Genomic DNA, 21,154 nt, shown 5'->3' on the forward strand with positions numbered 1-21,154 from the left:
TTTGCAGATAGTGTTTCTCTAACATTCCTTTTTGATGTGACCAGGTCTAATGTACATGCTGCTTAAACATCTGGTGGATCGATACAATCTATTCTTTGCTTTTCTGCCCACCAAACTGGACAAGAAGATCCACTTCGCAGCTGTCAATCAGTCCCTGGCTGCCCCCATATTGTGTCTCATATGGCTGTTTTTCTTCTCTCTCCTACGGCTGGGTAAGTGGCATTCTGACAACAGTTTATTTGGTTGTGTCACAAAGGTAATATGCAAACACAGCCGATCAATTGTGATTGCATGTGAATGTCCTAAGGGCACTCTTCCCTGCAGCAAAATATCTATGTAAGAAGTCTCTGAGAGCAAAGACCACTCTCCAGCTACACGGACAGCATACTAGTTCCAGAATTCTCAGTCACCGCACAGTAAGGAAGAACTGCAGAGCTTGGTCAGCTTCACTGGCCCCAATCTAATACATGGTCCTGGAGGCAAACGATTGCAGCTTCCATCTGACGTTTTTTATACAGGCACTTTGCTAAGCACTATTCATATCTAAACAGATACATCACAGTGTGATTGCAGTCTTACCTGAGAAGAAAAATACATATGAATGGTTCATGGACTCTCCTCTAACAATCAGCCAATAAATAAATTATAGCTGTCAGTGATGTCGGTGAAGACAGACACAACATGACTCCCATTGACTACGAATGATGATAAAAAGGGGTGGGGGCACAGGTGACAAATCATTCTGTGTAAAAAAAAAAAAAAAAAACACAAAAAACCTGTACTTACAATATTAGGATAATGTATAGAAAAGCAGCTGATACTATTGACTGGTAGTGAATACTAGCATAAAAACATACAAAGGTGCAGTGCTAAAAATTAACAAAAAGTCCTTAACAGGAAATTCAGCAGAGTCCAATAAGTGTGGGGTCTGAACTAGAAAATCTTGTGAGAGATCCTCTACTGACAGATCCATACACACTTAGGCCCCATTCACACCTGAGCGTTTTGTAGCTTGAAACCTGAAGCTACAAAACCCTGGAGGGGAACAAAATCAGTTATTCTCTATGGAGATGGTTCACATCTCCACTCCAAAACGCCTGAAGCTCAAACAAGTTCTGGAACTTTTTTTTTTTTTTTTACGCAGATTTGAGCATTTTTCTGCTTTTTACATTGGTGACCTTTTGACCTGTACAAAATTGCGCGACTTTCTGCCTGAAAACGCTACACTCAGGTGTGAATGGGGCCTTACTCTTACCATCCAGAGTAGACCACTACATACAGTGATCGAATGCGCTTGTTACAGAATCCAATCAATCGAGCAGTAGCACTCTTCCACTCTTAAGCAGATTCCACTTCATATGGCCCTCAGTGGTTATATCGGTCCACCATAAAAATGTACTAAGAATCCAGCAAACTCACTCGCAACAGGTAAGATAAAATCTCGCATGTACATCAGTAATCCAAAAGGGAATGTTTCCAACCATCAGGATGGCCGACCTCCTTGCTTGGCAACGTCACTTGATTCAACTCTACCCAACCGGTTTCGTCGTACAGGCGTTATCAGGGGCGGAGGATCTCTCACAAGATTTTCTAGTTTAGACCCCACACTTATTGGACTCTTTCTGTTGAATTTCCTGTTTAGGACTTTTTGTTAATTTTTAGCGCTGCACTGTTGTATGTTTTTAAATCAGTATGTGTGTTGATACAAGAGATACACTAATTTGCATATTCGCAGTCCTCAGAAACTGTTATAAGAGTGGAAATGGCCTATATATTAAAGTGGAACTTAAGTCATAAAAGTCCTGCTAGATCACTTCAGGCTGGCCCCTTTTGCAGGTATTGCTATGTAAAACAAAAAAAGGTGTCTATACTGTTTAAAATCCAGTATATGCTGGAAGGATTATTCCTCTAGTGGGACTTTAAAAGGTAAACTGCTCTTGTAAGTAGAGGCATAGGGTATGAGTATAAAATGTTTATTTAGAGGTGATAGTAGATGAACACAATCTACATAAAGACAAGTGAAGATACAAAAATAGACAAATGGGTATACAGGATGCACAAAATCTGTACTATCATCAAAACTATCATACCAGTGGTTTCCATAATCATGTCTGTTTGTTCTTTTCAGGTTTGAAAGCCCCTACTCTGTTTACACTGGCCGTCATCCTCCTGACCATTCTACTCGCCACCTTATATACTTGTTTTGGCTGCTTCAAACATCTCAGCCCACACAATTACAAGGTGAGGACATCCTAAGCCTAGTACACACCTGTGTTGAAAGAAAAAAAAAAAACACACAGCTCAGAAGGAGCTCAGAAGGAGTCCAACCTGTGTGTGTGCTTTTATGTTAAAAGTACATTGTATATCCCTGTATGTTGTGGTCATTAAGGTACCCATCTAATAGTTTTTTGAAATTATCGATGCTCTCTGCTGATACCACTGCTTGCGGAAGAGAATGCCACATCCTTACCGCTCTGACAGTAAAGAACCCTCTACGCAGTTTAAGGTTAAACCGATTTTCTTCTAATCTTGTGAATGGCTGCGTGTCTTTTTAAATTCCCTCACACTGAAAAGTTTTTTCCCTATTCTAGGGTCACCAGTATGGTATTTGCACATTGATATCATATCCCCTCTCAAGTTTCTCCTTTCCAGAGAGAATAAGTTCAATGCTTGTAGTCTTTCCCCATAGCTGAGATTCTCCAGTCCCTTAATTAGTTTGTTGCCCTTCTCTGGACTCTCTCCAGTTCCAGCACATCCTTCCTGAGGACTGGAGCCAAGAACTGGACGGCATACTCCAGATGTGGCCAGACCAGAGTCTTGTAGAGCGGGAGAATTATCATTTAATCTCTGGAGTGAATCCCCTTTTTAATGCATGCTAATATTCTGTTGGCTTTGCTTGCAGCAGCTTGGCATTGCATGCCATTGCTGAGCCCATCATCTACTAGGACCCCCAGGTCCTTTTCCATCCTAGATTCCCCCAGAGGTTCCCCCCTAGCAAGTAAGTTGCATTCATATTTTTGGCACCCAAATGCCTTCTTGTAAGGTTTCCACATCCCGCGTAGAAGTTATTGCCCTGCTTAACTTTGTATTGTCCACAAATTTTGAGATTGAGCTGTTTATCCCATCCTCCAGATCGTTTATGAATAAGTTCCCAGTACTCCCCATTTATTACCACTCTTTGGACCCTCCCCTGTAGCCAGTTTTCAATCCAGGTACTCAACCTGTGGCCCATGCCGACAGACCTTAGTTTGTACAGCAAACGTTTGTGGGGAACTGTATCGAATGCCTTTGCAAAATCCAGATACATCACATTCACAGGCCTTCATTTATCTAGATGGCAGCTCACTTCTTCATAGAAGGTTAATAGATTGGTTTGGCAAGAACGATTCTTCATGAATCCATGCTGATTACTGCTAATGATACCGTTTTCATTACTAAAATCTTGTATATAGTCCCTTATCATCCCCTCCAATAGCTTGCAGACTATTGATGTTGGGCTAACTGTAGTTTCCAGGGATTTATCTTGGCCCTTTTTTAAATATTGGTGCCACGTTTTCTCCAATCACCTGGTACCGTTCCAGTCAGTAAACTGTCCACAAAAATTAGGAACAATGGTCTGGCTATCACTTGACTGAGTTCCTGAAAGCAGAGTTCCGCCCATTTAAAAGTCAGCAGCTACAAAAAGTGTAGCTGCTGACTTTTTTTTTTAAACATACGCTCACCTGTCTCACTGTCCAGCAATGTGGCCGCCCGAAGCCCCGCTTCTCTTCTCCTCCTCTCTGCGGCGACGGCATTGCAATTGTGGGCGCCCGGCTGTGGCTTCACAGCTGGGTGCACGCTGTGCATGCGCGACCTGCGCTGCACGTTGTGAATGGCCAGGCAATCTTATGGGACTTGTGACGTGTCCCAGAAGATTGCAGGGAGGGAGGGGAGAGGTGAATTTCCGCTCGACACCCCGGCGCCAGGAGAGGAAGCTGGGTACCTGTGAAAACTAGGCACCCGCCCCCCCCCCCCCCCCCCCAAAAAAAAATTACATGCCAAATGTGGCATGCCAAGGGGTCACAAGTACTTAAAGCGGAAGTTCCATTTTTGAGTGGAACTCAGGTGCAAGCCATCTGGTCCTGATGACTTATTAATGTTACGTTTTTCAAGTCTATTTCTAATTCTGTCCTCCATTAGCCATGAGGGTGCTTCCCGTGACATGCTATGAAAATGAACATTACAGTCTTGGTTACTATATCCCCCCATTTCCCTTGTGAAGACCGAGGAGAAGAATATATTCAAAACCTTCTCCATCTCTCTGTCTTTTGTAACCAGATTCCCTTCATCATCCTTTATAGGGCCAATATGTTCTGGCCTCCCTTTCTTACTATTTATATACTTAAAGGATTTCTTGGGATTTTTTTTTTAACTCTCCCCTGCTATGTGCCTTTTGTGTTCTATTTTAGCCACCCTGATTGCACCCTTACATTTCTTATTGTATTCTTTGTAAAGTTGGAATGATGACAATGACCATTATGCCTTGTATTTTTTGAAGGCCTTTTCTTTTGCTTTTGTATGAATTTTTATGTTGGAGCTGAGCCACCCAGGATTTTTTTAGCTCTTAAGTTTATTTCCCATTGGAATGCACTGGCTGATTCCTTTTTATTTAATATGCTCTTAAAGCACTCCCATTTTTCCTCTGTGTTCTTTGTTTCTAGGATTTTATCCCATTTAATATCTTCTAGCAAAGAGCGCAGTTTAGGGAAGTTGGCCCTTTTGAAATTCAGTGTCTTTGTATTACCCTTTCCTATTTCTGTGATTTATACTGAAACTAATTGACCTGTGGTCGCTGTTTCCTAAGTTGCCTCGTATTTCTACTTCCGTAAACAGGTCTATATTGTTGGTAATCAGTAGGTCTAGTAACGCATTGTTTCTTGTTGGGGCAGTTACCATCTGACCCATGAAATTGTCCTACAAGACATTTAGGAAATGGCGACCCTTAGACGAATGCATGGTTCCTTCCACCCAGTCTATTTCTGGCTAATTAAAACCCCCATTATAATGACATCTCCCATCCTTGCCGCCATTTCAAGCTGTAATAGGAGGTCCGCCTCCCCCCACTGGTTAGGGGGCCTATAGCATACTCCCAGTATTACTTTCCTTAGTTTCCCCCCTTTGAAGTTCTACCTATAAGGATTCCAACTCCTCTCTAGCTCCATTAGTGATATTGTTCCTCACATTCACTTGCACATCATTTCTGATATACAGGCATACCCCTCCCCATTTTTTACCTTATCACTGTGATATAGGGAATACCTCTCAATGGATGCCAGCCTTTAAAGTGGTTGTAAACCCTTACAGACCACTTTGACCTACAGCTAAGCCTAGATTAAGGCTTACCTGCAGGTCCAAGAAATATCTCCTAAACCTACACGGTTTAGGAGATATTTGCATAAAGACAGGCACCGCTGTCTATGGCGCATGCGCCGTAGACAGCAGCGCGCAGGCGCACTGAGCATGCCACTGCTAATGGCGATATTCCGTTAGTGGCGGCTCCCATGCGCATGCGCGGGAGTGACGTTATCACGGGGCTCTGGCCAATCACAGCGCCGTAGCCACGATACCCGGAAAGAAGATGGACGCTCCGTAGCAGAGGGGACAGCGGTGACATCGCAGGCTCCTGTGTCAGGTAAGTGACACATAATGGGCTACTATGCGATGCATAGTAGCCCATTATGCTTTACCTTTGCAGGGAAACAAAAAGGAAGTAAACCCACCAAGTCTCTGAAATTTCCACAAAATCAAGATCCACCTTGTACATTAGCAGCTCCAGTTCTTCCATCTTGTTAGCCAGACTTCTAGCATTAGTGTAGTAGCCTCGTAGTTTTGTCCAGTCGCATAATATCTCCTTGTTTATTGTTATGAGGCTGAAATTTGGATTAGTCAACTTATCTTGGGTTTAGGTATTTTATTCTTCCTACCACAAATACCCCCAATACTACCCACTGAACCTTGTTCCACGCTGGTCTTTGCCCCCCCGCCAGAACCCTCCAGTCAGCGCTGGAAGCCGATCGGCAGACCTTTATCGGTTATGCCCCTTCGACAGAAGCCAGCCGAAGAGCTGGCTTCAATTGGACCAACTCCAGTACACACAGGCCATATGTCGTCTGGTTTTTATTGAACCGGTTCAATGCAGCCCGACATTCATACTAGGCTTTAGGGTGTGCTGCAAAAAAATCAAGACAGCAATGCTGTATATAGGATTTAGCTTCTTAGAGGTGTCTGAAAAAACAGCAGTGCGGTAGACTCAGACACAAAGAAATAGTATTAAAGCTGAACTTCATACCAATTCCTCCTCCCCCACTAAGATACCCCACCCCAATGTCCCTGTAGCTTGGCCTTTCTCAGTCAGGGTTCTATGGAACCATAGACTTCCTCCAAAGGCTGCGAGGGTTTCCTTACACATGAGCAATTTCTGTATGTTATGATGAACACCAATGATCTCTTTGGCTATCTGTAAAAAAGACATTGGTCTAACCGACCACTAAGGGAGCCCTTGGTTTTTTGTGTTTTTTTTTCATTTGCAAAACAAAGCCTTTGGGGCATACCCCGGCTTAAGTACAAGCAACAGAACAGTACAAACAACTAACATGACCAGTGAACCAGTAAATTCGCCCATAGGGTGGTAAAAAACGTGCTTGGAGACCACAAAGTACAGCGATAGAAGCAGAACTTAGGGATATAATTGTCCATCACCATAGCAAACAGGGAGCACACTATGGGCTTGATTTACTAAGGTGAAAATACTGTGCACTTTGCAAAGTGCAGTTGCATGCTGCAAGTGCAGTTGCTCCAGAGCTTAGTAAATGAGCATAATCTCTGCTGATTTCCATCAACCAATCATGTGCAAGCAAAATTGCTGTTTTTTTATTTTCCTTGCATGTGATTGGGTACTCTTTGCAAAGTGAAGCTTTTACCTAATTTAATAAGCTCTCGAGCGACTGCACTTGCAGAGGGCAACAGTCTATTTGCCTTTAGTAAATCAGCCCCTATGTATAATTAAAAGTATTGTTTAAGGCTCGATTCACATCTATGCATGTTGCTTTTGAGCGTTTTTGGAGGTTTTTTTTTCATGCTTGCCACGTTTTTGAGCAGCGTTTTTGCCGTGATTTTGCCGCGATTTTGCCGTGATTTGCGTTTTGCATTTTTTTTTTTTTTTTACAGTTTTTTTACAGTCTTAAAAAAAATAAATAAAAAAAAAAAACGGCAAAAACGCACCAAAAACGCATCAAAAACGCTGCAAAAACGGTGCACTTGCGTTTTTGATGCTTGTCCATTGAAATCCATTACATGCAAAACGCTGCTTTTTGCATGAAAAAAAGTCCCCGACCCTTTCTAAAAATGCAGAGAAACAAAAAAGCATTGATGTGAACATGTTCCATAGGAACCCATGTTAAAAAATTCCCGTGCATTTCTGCAAAATGCAAAATGCATCAAAAAACGCGCTAGTGTGAATGGAGCCTTAGGCAGTACTCCCAGGGCAATGGGGAAGCCAGAGCCCTCAACATAACAAAATAATTGGACAAGTAATCACAGTAAGCGGTGGATTCTATCCATAAATCCCAAATTTTGGAAAACTTCTTGGGACAACCCCTAGAATAATATTTGTCTTTATACAAGGGGATTTAAGAGAGCCCTTTTTCATTGGCCACTGATCTAACAGGCATGTCACTCGTCACCAGTGTGAATGGGCACTTTCCTGACCATCAATATAAGGGTGTACTTTTCCACTGACCATTAATTTGAGTAAGCACTACTAATTTTCCTAAATACACCACATTCCTTGTTCTTTTATTCTTACATCTACAACTTCCCATTAATGCAATAGTCCTAAAACTTGTAACTATAATCATTATTAAATTGACAACCATAATAGTTATTATACTGAAAAGATAATAATAATAAAGCAAAATGCCCTGTTTACTTATCTGAAATCATGGTCACATGATGCGCCCGCTCCCCAAGCCTTCTATGTTCTGTAGGAGGGTCCTTTGTCAGGTGCCTGGTGATGTGCACCCTTCCTGTTGGCTGTCTATCAGTGGGGTCCTCACAGGTCCTAAAAACTGCAGAATGGGCATGATGACATCGCAACAAGAGGCAACCACAAAACTGGATGTGAACAGGTTTGAACTGCAGCAGTGGATCGCTGCTCTTTACTCCTATTCACAAAGTATGTGGTTGAAGCTCCATCATGGTGTGCATTTTGTGAATGGGCAAGTGTAAATATGGCAGAAACACAACACCAGCAGTGATGGTCAAGCAAACCAGATATGGTCTTGGCTGTGCACTAGCACAACATTAAAGTAACAATATATTTTGTAATAGTTGGGTCGCTGCTGCTCTTAGATGGAGTACAGGTATACATATATATTTACTGTATATACTGTGCCTTGAAAAGTATTCATACCTCTTGAAATTTTCCATATTTTGTCATGTTACCACCAAAAACTTAAATGTATTTTACTGGGATTTTATGTGATAGACCAACACAAAGTGGCACATAATTGTGAAGTGGAAGGAAAATGATAAATGGTTTTCAATTTTTTTTTACAAATATCTGAAAAGTGTGGCGTGCATTTGTATTCAGCCCCCCTGAGTCAATACTTTGTAGAACCACCTTTCACTGCAATTACAGCTGTAAGTCTTTTTGGGATGTCTCTACCAGCTTTGCACATCTAGAGAGTGTAAGTTTTGCCCTTTCTTCTTTGCAAAATAGCTCAAGCTCTGTCAGATTGGATGGAGAGCGTCTGTGAACAGCAATTTTCAAGTCTTGCCACAGATTCTCAATTGGATTTAGGTCTGGACTTTAACTGGGTCATTCTAACATATGAATATGCTTTGATCTAAACCATTCCATTGTAGCTCTGGCTGTATGTTTAGGGTCACTGTCCTGCTGGAAGGTGAACCTCCATCCCAGTCTCAAGACCATCTTCCCATCAATTCTGACCAGCTTCCCTGTCACCGTTTAAGAAAAGCATCCCCACAACATCATGCTGCCACCACCATGTTTCACGGTGGGGATGGTGTGTTCAGGGTGATGTGCAGTGTTAGTTTTTCACCACACATAGCGCTTTTGCTTTTAAGAAAAACATTTAAATTTTGGTCTTATCTGACCAGAGCACCTTCTTTCACATGTTTGCTGTGTCCCCCACATGGCTTCTCACAAACTGCAAATGGGACTTCTTATGGCTTCCTTTCAACAATGTCTTTCTTCTTGCCACTCTTCCATAAAGGCCAGATTTGTGGAATGCACGACTAATAGTTGTACTGTAGACAGATTCTCCCACCTAAGCCGTGCATCTCTGCAGCTTCTCCAGAGTTCCCATGGACCTCTTGGCTGCTTCTCTGATTAATGCTCTCCTTGCCTCGCCTGTCAGATTAGGTGGACGGCCATGTCTTGGTAGGTTTGCAGTTGTGCCATACTCTTTCCATTTTCGGATGATGGATTGAACATTGCTCCGTGAGATGTTCAAAGCTTGGGATATTTTTTTTTAACCTAAACCTGCTTTAAATTTCTCCACAACTTTATCCCTGACTTGTCTGTTGTGTTCTTTGGCCTTCATGATGCTGTTTGCTCACTAAGGTTCTCTAAAAAAAACTCTGAGGGCTTCACAGAATAGCTTTATTTATACTGAGATTAAATTATACACAGGTGGTCTCTGTTTACTTATTAGGGGACTTCTGTAATTGGTTCCACTAGATTTTAGTTAGGGATATCAGAGTAAAGGAGGCCGAATACAAATACACGCAACACTTTTTTCAGATATCTATTTGTAAAAAAATTGGTACTTGATTTGATTGTAGCCGTATTAGTGCAATTGTGACAGAGAAAATTGAGTACTGTCCGTGATACTTTTTTTATTTGCACTAACATACAATTTTTCAGGACAAGCTTTTCGGGGTATGTCCCCTTCTTCAAGGTCCAAGCAGTACTGACCTGCTCGGACCTTGAAGAAGGGGACATACCCCGAAAGCTTGTTCTGAAAAATTGTATGTTAGTGCAAATAAAAAAAGTATCACGGACAGTACTCAATTTTCTCTAAAAAAATTGGAAAAACCATTTATAATTTTCCTTCCACTTCACTCTTGGGTGCAAGAGTACTGTATACTACTATATGTACACTGGTGGCAATGTTGTAAACACATTCCTTATGCTATATGTTTTATATATTTAATAAACTATTTTTGTATTCATAATACTCTTTTACCTTGTAAGTGCCCTAAAAGTCCACCACTAGGGGTTTTTTGTTCTTGTTTTGTGCCATTTTGTGTTGGTCTGTCCCATAAAATCCCAATAAAATACATTTACGTTTTTAGTTGTAACATGACAAAATGTCAAGGGATATGAATACTTTTCAAGGCACTGTACACCATGTAGTAAGTTTGTAAAAAAAAAAAAAAGAGCCGCGCTTACCCCTTTAAATGTCAAATAATGTGATAAGTGCAAATCATAAATTAACAAAGTGCATAATCACAAATGTGCACAACCATAAAGTGCTTCATAAAAAAGTGCATAACATAAAAAATCCATCCAAATCTTCAAAGTGCATCCGTGCATAAATTTATCAAGTGAATTTCCTTTTTAAATGAGCTATCCAAAGGTGCTTTGTGTATTTAGTTATATCACCACCGCAATCCACCTTCTGTGCCCCCACCACCCACCAGGGTATACACTGACCCACATTTATTCACCCCCCCCCCAAGCTTACACTGAGGTGGGTCACACAAACTTTTTGCAAAGGGTATCTTCCATGCCTTGTACCACTGTTCAGATATCCTGGGTCCGCTCGCCGTTATATGATCAAGAAAGAAAACCATAGGAAAGATCATAGCATAACTCCGCTAGTTCATTAAAATCCAGGATAATCAAGTTGACGTTAGAAGCTGATTTGTTACTATGAACAGCTGTACCAGATTCGGTGTGCACCATTTTTAGTAAATCTATCTCACTATGGGGTTGATTTACTAAACCTGGAGATTGCAAAATCTGGTGCAGCTCTGCATAGAAATCAGCTTCCAGGTTTTATTGCCAAAGCTTAATTGAATAAGCTGAAGTTGAAAGCTGATTGGCTACAATGCAGTGCTGCACCATATTCTGAGTGGTCCAGTTTTAGTAAATCAACCCCTATGTGTTACTGGCAGAATGAACAGGTGAAATCGCAGGGAAAAAAAGCCTTAACAAATAAAATGAATGCAGCCACTGCATCCAAGGATTGGTAAGCTGCAAATTTTAACATTTGTGTTCTTGGATTTGAATGTACTTTAATCTCCAGGACTTGGCTGTCATTTCATACCATATTACTGATCAGAATTCACAAAATTTTTTGGGCTTATTTGTATGCGATCCTTATTATTATTTTATTTTTGTGTGTTTCTTTATTTTCTTCATCTGTAGATATTGGAATCGCAGATTGGCAGAGAAGCCCCCATAGAGGAAGAGGACATTCCCCGGAAGTCACCTGTGAGTCCTGAGATATAAGTAGAATGAGTATTTATACAACAGAGTGATGATTCATTTTGTGTACCATGCTGTATGGGTAATCCGTAAAAACAATTAAAGTAGAACTCCGGATTTATCTGCATCACATAGTTATATAGTTCCAGCCTGGCAAAATGTAGGTACGCATATCTCATACCTGATGGGTTGCTGGGGAAGCTGAAAATCATTGAAGTAGTCGACATCGCCATCATTTATAGGACAACTTGAAATGTTTCCTTTAAATACAAGGTATTTCCTGATGAGATGGACAGGAGGGTCGGTGATGTTACAATCCCCACCTCATCCAAAAAAATACAAGACATCCTAAGAGTGGTGGCAGTTCTGCGTGAGCAACCCCCTGAGGTCAGTGTGCAGAGGGGAAGCTGCATGCACAGAACCCAACCTGAGCAGGACCTGGAAGATTGCTGTTATCACAGTAGTAGCACCAACTAATGCAGTGATTTGTCAGCTTCCCCAGGGATCCATCAGGTATGAAGTATGTATACTTACAATGTGGAAATCTGGACCACTGTTAATTTTATAAATTTGATAATTCCCAGAGTTCAGCTTTTATTATAACATATACTATTGCTAGGAAAGTTACTGTTTTTGGTGTACTTTAAATTCTGTTGTAAATGAATAAAAATTAGATTTCTATTACCGCTGAATTGAGAAGCAGATGCTTCTGAGTAAAAAATGCTTTATAAAAAAAAAAGCACCGTGGGCATTGGTGCAAATCAAAAGATAGCCGGTGAGAGGCGAGAAAAAACTACCAACCCCCTTCACACTCCCTGCTTTTAACAGGCCCAACTCACAAGGTTAACATGTCAGGATTAGGAGCCCTAGTTGTACCAGTTATTTCTTTCTTGTACATCACGGGACACAGAGCCTCAGTAATTACTGATTGGTTATAGGGTATCACTAGGTGATTGGACACTGGTCACATCCTAGACAGGAAGTTCAACCCCCTATATAACCCCTCCCCTTCCTGTCTTAGGTGTTGGTCACGAATAAGATGTGCTGTGCTGAGCTCCAAAGGAATATCCTATACTGGGGCAAGCCATGCAACCGGATCCATTCAAAGTGCTTTTTCAGGCCAAATTGGATGTCCGAAGAAACGAGGTTTTACCTGTAACGCTTCTCTTTTTAGAGAGCTGGACCCCGGGATCCAGTATTTGTTTTTTTCAGCCATATCCCTGGCGGGGTGCTTTACGGGGCCAGAACTGCGGATCCTCCTATTCAAGGGGGCCCCAGTCTCTGAAGGTTTTTTCAAATGGAGCCCACCGTGAGAGGTGAAGATTGGGTCTGTATAACAGAACCCTGCAGCTGGATAAGGTAAGGGAGACTCCTCAAGAATTTTTTAATTCTAGTAGGTTTCTCCTTTAAGTAAATGTATGCTATGCCTATTGTCCCCACCGGGGGCTGCCAAGAGCACATACCTTTTCATGTTTGTTCTGTCTGTCTCAGTGTCCACGCTGTACGCTCCTCCAGCCGGGCTCCAGGTAGGATGGTTTGGGGGGTTCTCTCATTAGGGATACTTCCCCCCATGCTTTAAGGGGGACGGGGTGGCCTGAACAAAATAGCGGTAGTATACTCCGCTCCCCCCATCCACCGGCCCTTCTCTCCTCCACCCCAGCCTCCCCTCCATGCTTGTCCCGAAGATCGGAGCCTTGGCTCGCGCGTGAAAGCACACGTTTTTGAAAAAAAACGAGGGGGGGGGAGGGGTGGTCGGAGGAGGGGGGGCGGAGCATTAACGCGACGTCCGGCGTGTTTAAACACCCACATCGCTGGCTATACAGGCTATAAAGTGCATACTCTTTCAGGTGCACACAGCCTATGGAGGGACACAGAGCTGACGGGCGCATGTGAGGTGGGACACAGGCATTTTCCCAGGCAGCATTTACTTAAAACACCAAACTGGGCATTGGTAGCAGTGGCAGTTGCTGAACTACATCGCTCAGCAGTCAGTGTTTTTTTGTGGTACCTCCACCTTTTGTTGCTTTGCACTATGGGTAGAAGAGGTACAAATACCCTGAAAACCAGAGGCTCTAGGGGATCTCCCTCAGGCTCTAAGGACCCCCCTTCTGCAGCACCTTCCCCCCCTGAAGGACCTGGGATGGCTGGCCAGGGAGAGCCGTCGGGGTCAGGGGCTGCATCTGCTTCTGGCACTTCAGCCCCTGTATACATTACGCAGGAGGTTTTTTCCTCGACCATTAATGGATTCGAGAAAAGACCAATGGCCTTAATCGTATCCTCACTCAGTGGAAGAAAACGCACTAGGTCTCCCTCTGTTACCCAGGACCCTCAAGCTGAGGAACTCTGGGGAAAAAGGAGAGGAATCCCTCTCAGAGGATCGGGATGGGACTAAAGATTCCTCTTCTGAGGAATCAAGTGGAGAGGGACCCTCTTCAGCTTCTCAGGATGAGAACGTGTTAGTGCAAATTCTTGCTGAATTGGTCCGCTCCACATTTAAGTTACCCGTATCTGAGTCAGTTAAAGAACCCTCTTCTTCTTTGGGTTCACTGAAACCTCCTCAAACAACACATGCTTTTCCTGTTCATAGTTTACTAGAAAATCTCATTTATTCTGAGTGGGATCACCCAGATAAACATTTTTTTCCGCCTAAAAAGTTTTCAACACTTTCTCCTATGGAGGAAATATGTGGGGTATACCGGCAGTTGACACCGCCATTTCCTCCGTAAATAAAAGTCTGACTTGTCCTGTCGACAATGCTTAGGGAATCCCTGTTAAAAAATATTTTTTCCTTAGCAGGTTCAGTAGCTCAACCTGCAGTGGTAGCGATCGGAGTCTGTCAATACTTGAGAGACCATGTTAAACAGGTCCTCAAAGTTCTACCTGAACAGCAGGCCCGGGGGTTGGCCAACCTTCCAGCGGCTTTGTGTTTTGCTGTTGACGCAATCAGAGATTCTATCATCCAAATCTCTCCCCTTTCGCTTGGGTTGGTGCATTTGCGTAGAATCTTATGGTAGAAAAATTGGTCAGCCGAATCACCATGTAAGAAGCTTCTGGCTGGATTTCCATTTCGTGGTGCAAGGCTGTTTGGAGAGGATTTGGACAATTATATCCAAAAGATCTCTAGTGGGAAAAGCACAGTCTTACCAGTTAAGAAAAGGAGTAAACATCCCTCTTTTAAACGGGCTCTTTCCCCAGTGCCAGGAGCATCAGCCTACAGGCAGTCGCGACGACCTCCTCCGTCAGGCTCAAGAAATAAATTTTAGAGTCGACCTCAGGGACAAAAGAAGTCCTGGGGGAAGAAGCCTACTAGACAAGACGCTAAAGCCTCTTTATGAAGGAGCGCCCCCGCTTGCTCGGGTGGGGGGAAGACTGCTACAGTTCTCAAAGCTCTGGCAGGAAGATTTCCAGGACAGATGGGTAATCTCCACGGTAACTCTAGGTTACAAACTGGAGTTCCGAGCATTTCCCTCTTCTCGTTTCCTCAGATCGAATGTCCCCAGAGATCCAGAGAAAAAGCAGTCTCTCCTTCTAGCGTTAGAGCGACTATTGTCGCAAAAGGTCATCGTGGTGGTTCCCACGGAAGAGCAGGGATTGGGATTTTATTCAAACCTTTTCATGGTTCAAAAACCAAATGGAGATGTCAGACCCATTCTGGATCTAAAGGATCTAAACCGATTCCTAAAGATTCGATCCTTTCGCATGGAATCAATTCGGTCAGTAGTCCCCATCCTACAAGGAGGAGAATTTCTGGCGTCAATAGACATCAAGGATGCGTACCTGCATGTACCCATTTTCCCTGCTCATCAAAGGTATTTGCGTTTCGAAGTAGAAAAACGCCACTTTCAGTTTATACCCCTGCCTTTCTGGATAGCCACTGCACCTCGGGTGTTTACAAAGATCTTGGCTCCTCCTCTGGCCAGATTAAGGGCCCAAGGTATAACTGTCATAGCATACCTAGACGACCTGCTGTTGATAGACCGGTCGGTAGCCTGCCTGAACCAGAACTTGGTCACCACAGTCAACTACTTGGAATACCTAGGTTGGATTCTCAACTTAGAAAAATCTTTCTTAAAACCAGTAAGAAGACTACAGTATTTGGACCTGGTCATAGATACAAGCCAAGAGAAGGTATTTTTACCTCAGGCAAAGATCAGTGCCTTAAAAGAACTGATTCAGGTAGTCAGGACAAAAAAGGGTCCTTCTGTTCGCCTTTGTATGAGGCTGCTGGGAAAGATGGTGGCTTCATTCGAAGCAGTTCCCTATGCTCAGTTTTATTCAAGACTGCTGCAACACAGTATCCTGTCTGCCTGGAACAAGAAAGTACAGGCATTAGATTTTCCGATGCATCTGTCTCCTACAGTGCGTCAGAGCCTTAGTTGGTGGTTAATACCCGAAAACCTGCAAAAAGGGAAATCCTTTTTACCGGTTACCTGGACAGTGGTAACAACGGATGCCAGTCTTTGGGGTTGGGGAGCAGTTCTGGAACAGTCTGCGGTCCAAGGGGAATGGTCCGAAATCGAGAGGACCTTACCCATCAACATTCTGGAGATCCGTGCGGTATATCTTGCCCTAAAGGCCTGGACTCTCAGGCTACAGGGTTGCCCTGTCAGGATCCAGTCCGACAATGCCACAGCAGTGGCTTATATCAATCATCAGGGAGGCACCAGGAGTCGTGCAGCTCAGGGAGAAGTAAACCAGATTTTAGTCTGGGCAGAAAAGCATGTGCCATGCATATCGGCAGTTTTCATCCCAGGGATAGAGAACTGGCAGGCGGACTATTTGAGCTGCCAGCGGTTAGTCCCAGGGGAATGGTCTCTTCATCCCGACGTCTTTTGGGCCATATGCCAAAGATGGGGGGTTCCAGATGTAGATCTCTTTGCATCCAGGTTCAACAAAAAGATCGACAAGTTTGTGGCAAGAACAAAGGATCCTCTTGCATGCGGGACGGATGCGTTGGTGATTCTGTGGCATCGGTTCTCACTGATTTATGCATTCCCTCCTATTCTGCTACTGCCACGACTCCTTTGCAGGATCCAGCAGGAGAAGAAGTCGGTACTTCTGGTAGCTCCCGCATGGCCCAGGAGGACTTGGTATGCAGAAATAGTAAGGATGACGGTGGGTTCCCCGTGGACCCTACCGTCCCGTCCAGACCTGTTATCTCAGGGTCTAGCGTTCCATCCTGCCTTACAAACGCTAAATTTGACGGTTTGGCTATTGAAACCCACGTTCTGAAGAGTCGTGGGCTTTCAGGTCCTGTGATCTCTACCTTGATCAATGCAAGGAAGCCAGCTTCCAGAGTGATTTATCATAGAGTTTGGAAGACTTATGTATCCTGGTGTGAAGCCAGGGGTTGGCATCCCAGAAAATATGTCATAGGTAGAATTCTTGACTTTCTACAAATGGGATTAGAAATGAAGCTGGCCTTGAGTACCATCAAGGACCAGATCTCTGCCTTATCAGTATTATTTCAACGGCCACTTGCTTCACATTCTTTGGTCTGAAACTTTATGTAGGGGGTGACACGTCTTAATCCTTAGGTTAATTTTTCTGGTAGCCATTTCTTCTGCTAGAAGAGTATCAGAATTAGCAGCCCTTTCCTATAAAGAGCCTTATTTAATCATGCATAAGGATAGAGTGGTATTGCGCCCTCATCCTAGCTTTCTACCGAAAGTGGTTTCAGATTTCCATCTAAACCAAGATATTGTTCTGCCTTCCTTTTTTCCAGATCCCTGTTCTACGGAAGAAAGGTCACTACATTCTTTGGAGGTAGCAGAAGAGCCACACTGGCTATTGAACTTCATTTTTCTCAGCTCGTCGTACTTGTTGTACGTCACCGCGTTCTTGGCATTCGGAATTTCCGACAACATTTGTGCGATTGTGTGTATGCAAGACAAGTTTGAGCCAACATCCGTCCGAAAAAAATCCACGGTTTTGTTGTCGGAATTACCGATCGTCTGTACACGACATAAGGCTGCATTCGCACTAGTGCAACTTCAAAGTTGTGTAACGTTGGAGTGCGACTTTCATGTGACTTTACACTCTCTGGCACTCAAGTCGTAAGAAAGTCACTTCAAAGTAGTGCAGAAACCTTTTCCAAGTTGCTGTGACTTTAAGTCGCATATATTAGAACGGGTTCCATTGATATCCATGGGCAACAACTTGTGCCCAAAAGTCTCATGGCAAGTCACACTAGTGGGAATGGAGCCTAAAACATATAAAGCATAAACCAACGTTGTCCAAGCTTTTCTGGAAGAGGGCCACATCAGCATAAAAAAAAAAAAAATGGCACATTTTCCCTACAGTATGCAGTTAGTTACATGGACAGTTCTACGTATGACGACATGAGTAATGTAGGCCATACATGCAGAAATTTGTAATTGATTGTATGTATAGTTGATTGTAATGCAATTGATTTCATGAAATATATAATTAGTTATCATTTTGGGTTGTTAGAATCAGTTGAAAGTTGATCAGCAATCAAAACTAACCCACCAGCCTAAAAAAGAAATGTCAGTGAAATTTACAAATGGTCCTATTGTCTAAATTTTGATAAAGTTGTATAGCAATCAATAGTACACGGCTGGTTTCAGGATTTAACATTCATATTTTATCTAATTCAATTCAAGGTGAACTTTACCCATAACAACTTGATAAAAAATAATGTTCTTTAGCAAGTAACATACATTCCACATTAACCAATTGCCCACAGGGCACTTACACCCCCTTCCTGCCCAGGCCATTTTTCAGCTTTCAGCGCTGTCACACTTTGAATGACAATTGCGCGGTCGTGCTACACTGTATCCAAATGAAATTTTTAATATTTCTTCACACAAATAGAGCTTTCTTTTAGTGGTATATAATCACTGCTGTTTTTTTTAATTTTTTTACTTAAAAAAAAAAAAAAGACAAAATGTGAAATAATTTTTTTTTTACTTAGTTTCTGTCAGTAAATTTTGTAATTAAGTAATTTTTATCCTTCACTGATGTGCGCTGATGAGGCAGCACTGATGGGCACTGATAGGCTGAACTGGGGGGCACTGATTAGGTGGCACTGATGAGGAGGCACTAATATGCCGCACTTTTGGGCACTGATAGGTGGCACTGATGAGCACTGATAGGCGGCACTTATGGGCACTAATAGGTGGTACTGATGGGCACTAATAGGCAGCACTGATAGGCAGCACTGGTGTGCACTGATCGGTGGCACGGATAGGTGGTACTGATGGGCACTGATAGGCATTGATGGGTGACACTGATGGGCATTAATGGGCAGCAGTGATGGGCATTGATTGGCGGCACTGATAGGCGAGACTGATAGGGAGCATTGACTGGCACCACTAATGGCCACTGAACAGCAGTAAATTATAAAGTGGAACCAGACCCATCAATTCAGCGGTTTAAAAACCGTTACATTCCTGAAATGCAGGGATTGCTAACTCGCATGTGCTTGTGTCCTCAACCAAACTGTCAAATCATTAAATGGCTGGTGTCATCACTGTTCACATGTACAACATCATGGCAGTTGTAGATCAAACAGAAGCAGCTTCCTTGGCTGTAAAGGATAGGAGGGTTTAATTCAGCTTTAAGGCTGTCTGCAGACCGGCGGTGCCTAAAAGTGGAGAGTAACTGAGCAAGTGCAGAGCAGGATTAGATCCGCGTATTACTTGATTTTATACATTATAGGCTCTTATTTTGAGTGTTTTACATAGCTATACCCCTGCAGTCCTCTAGCAGGACTTAATTTTTCGTGTAAAGTTTCATTTTAAGCCTTTTAGTTGCTGCAAATTTCTGAGACAGTTTTATGTTATTAGGGATTTAAGTCACTTCACAGCATGTTTTATATTTCCATCACATCAGCTTATTGTGATTAAATGTCATTTCAGATGTATGTCCCCAGTGTACTACTTTCTGTGGATTTGGATAAGGAGACCCACCGAAGCTATGGAACTATGGAAGAGTCAACGGAACCTGTCACTACAGACGACCAGCAAGCATTATTTACTGAGTAACTCTGAGACATGATGTAATACTCGGGAATTGCCACAGGAGGGAGACATTGCTCCTCTAAATCTATGCAGTAGGATATAATGTGTTTAGAGATGGAGAAAGAGATCTTAAAAGGGCTTTGGACTTTGCAGCCCTTCCTGAGCCAGTTAGGTCACAAAGAGGAAAAGGGTTGGAATGTCTTTTAGGATCAGTTTTTGTTACATAAAGATAATTTGCGAGGACCAGGCTTTCTTACATAAGTACAGTATATACTTTTGGAGCAAGCAGTGTTCCCAGCTGTCCATGCACAGTACTACTTTTTTTTTTTTTTAATAGAGACTGGTAACACTTAAATGAGGGAATATTTTATTGTCGGACCATTTCACCAAACGCACCAAAAACTGAACAGCACAGTTGGAGTTAAGGTTGTATCTGGGAGATACTGAAGTTTTTTTGAAATGAACTTAATAAGGTTAATATTTTTCACTGTGTATTAAATATGCCAATATATTTTATTATTGTTGAAAAGGTTGGATATTTGTTCTTGCTTTTATTTGTTTTCCATCTATTTAAAGCAAAATGTCAGGTAAATGAATAATATGTTTAAAAAGATTAACTCACGAAATGACAAACAGTTCTTTCCTTAAAGCAGCGTTCCACCCGTTTTTGTGCTTATTAATAAACACACACTCACCTGTCCCACGGTCCAGCGATATGGCCGCCCAACCCTTGCTCCTCTCCCTCTCCTCTCTCCGCAGCGCCGATGTCACTACTGTGTGCACCCGGCTGTGACAGCTTGTGGCTTCACAGCCGGGTGCGCACTTCGCACCGCGTCCTGAGTGGCCGGGTAATCTTCTGGGACCTGTGGCATGTCCCAGACGATTGCTGGGAAGGGAGGGAGAGAGGAGGAGTTGCCTAGGCGGCCCGGAGCAGAAATGGGAGCTGGGTACCAGTGAAAACTAGGTACCTGCCCCCCCCCCCCCCCCCAAAAAAAATGACATGCCAAACGTGGCATGTCAGGGGGTCAGGATTCCTTAAAGCGGAAGTTCCACTTTTGGGTGATACTCCGCTTTAATCAAGGAAGGGGCTTGAAGGTGCAGCAAATCATTCAGTAAACACATATTTTGTTGTACTGGAGAAAAAGTACATTTCGTTAAAAAAAGGATACAAGACATAACGGTGTCAAAGTGCATAAGATTCATTAGTATTCAATCCTAGAAATGGGGTTCAGTTACATTTATCAGAACAGTGGCAGTAAAGAACTAGGATAGGATTCTCCTGTAAGTATTAATATTGCATTAGTATTGATCTGAAAAAAACAGCTTTTGCTGCAACATTTACTTTTCAATCCAGGAATTTCCCCCACAGTACTTTTTTGCTGCTTGATGTCCTCGGTCTGATGGTCAGAATAATTCAACCTAATTCCTCAGATCATCTTAGATTTGCCCCCAGCCTGTGACTGAACAATGAAAGGAGAAGCAAAACCATGATTAACTAACTAATCTCTTTGTCACTCTAATCCTCCTATCAGCATGCGTGCTGTCAGCATATTAACTGATTGGCTCCTTGTGCTGCTTCTTCTCACACTCCAGCTTTGCTGTACAGGGAGTGCAAGAGGCTGATACCAGGTCCAATTCAGGTACTTACACTGCTTGCCTACATATAAGGGCT

The 21,154-nt window shown here is 42.9% G+C and overlaps 1 protein-coding gene across 1 annotated transcript in view; it reads left to right on the forward strand.

Annotated features, from left to right (window-relative positions):
• TMEM63A (transmembrane protein 63A) overlaps positions 1–20,015 on the forward strand; it is a 122,306-nt gene extending 102,291 nt beyond the window's left edge. Inside the window, exons 20-23 of the mRNA XM_073628313.1 lie at positions 45–212; positions 2,129–2,241; positions 11,438–11,503; positions 19,381–20,015. Of these exons, the coding sequence (XP_073484414.1) occupies positions 45–212; positions 2,129–2,241; positions 11,438–11,503; positions 19,381–19,506 (473 nt within the window). The 3' untranslated portion in view covers positions 19,507–20,015. The remainder of the gene's footprint in view (positions 1–44; positions 213–2,128; positions 2,242–11,437; positions 11,504–19,380) is intronic.
• The last annotated feature ends 1,139 nt before the right edge of the window (positions 20,016–21,154 follow it).

The sequence above is a fragment of the Aquarana catesbeiana genome, linkage group LG04 (assembly GCF_042186555.1).
Source record: "Aquarana catesbeiana isolate 2022-GZ linkage group LG04, ASM4218655v1, whole genome shotgun sequence".
Classification (NCBI taxonomy): Eukaryota; Metazoa; Chordata; class Amphibia; order Anura; family Ranidae; genus Aquarana; species Aquarana catesbeiana.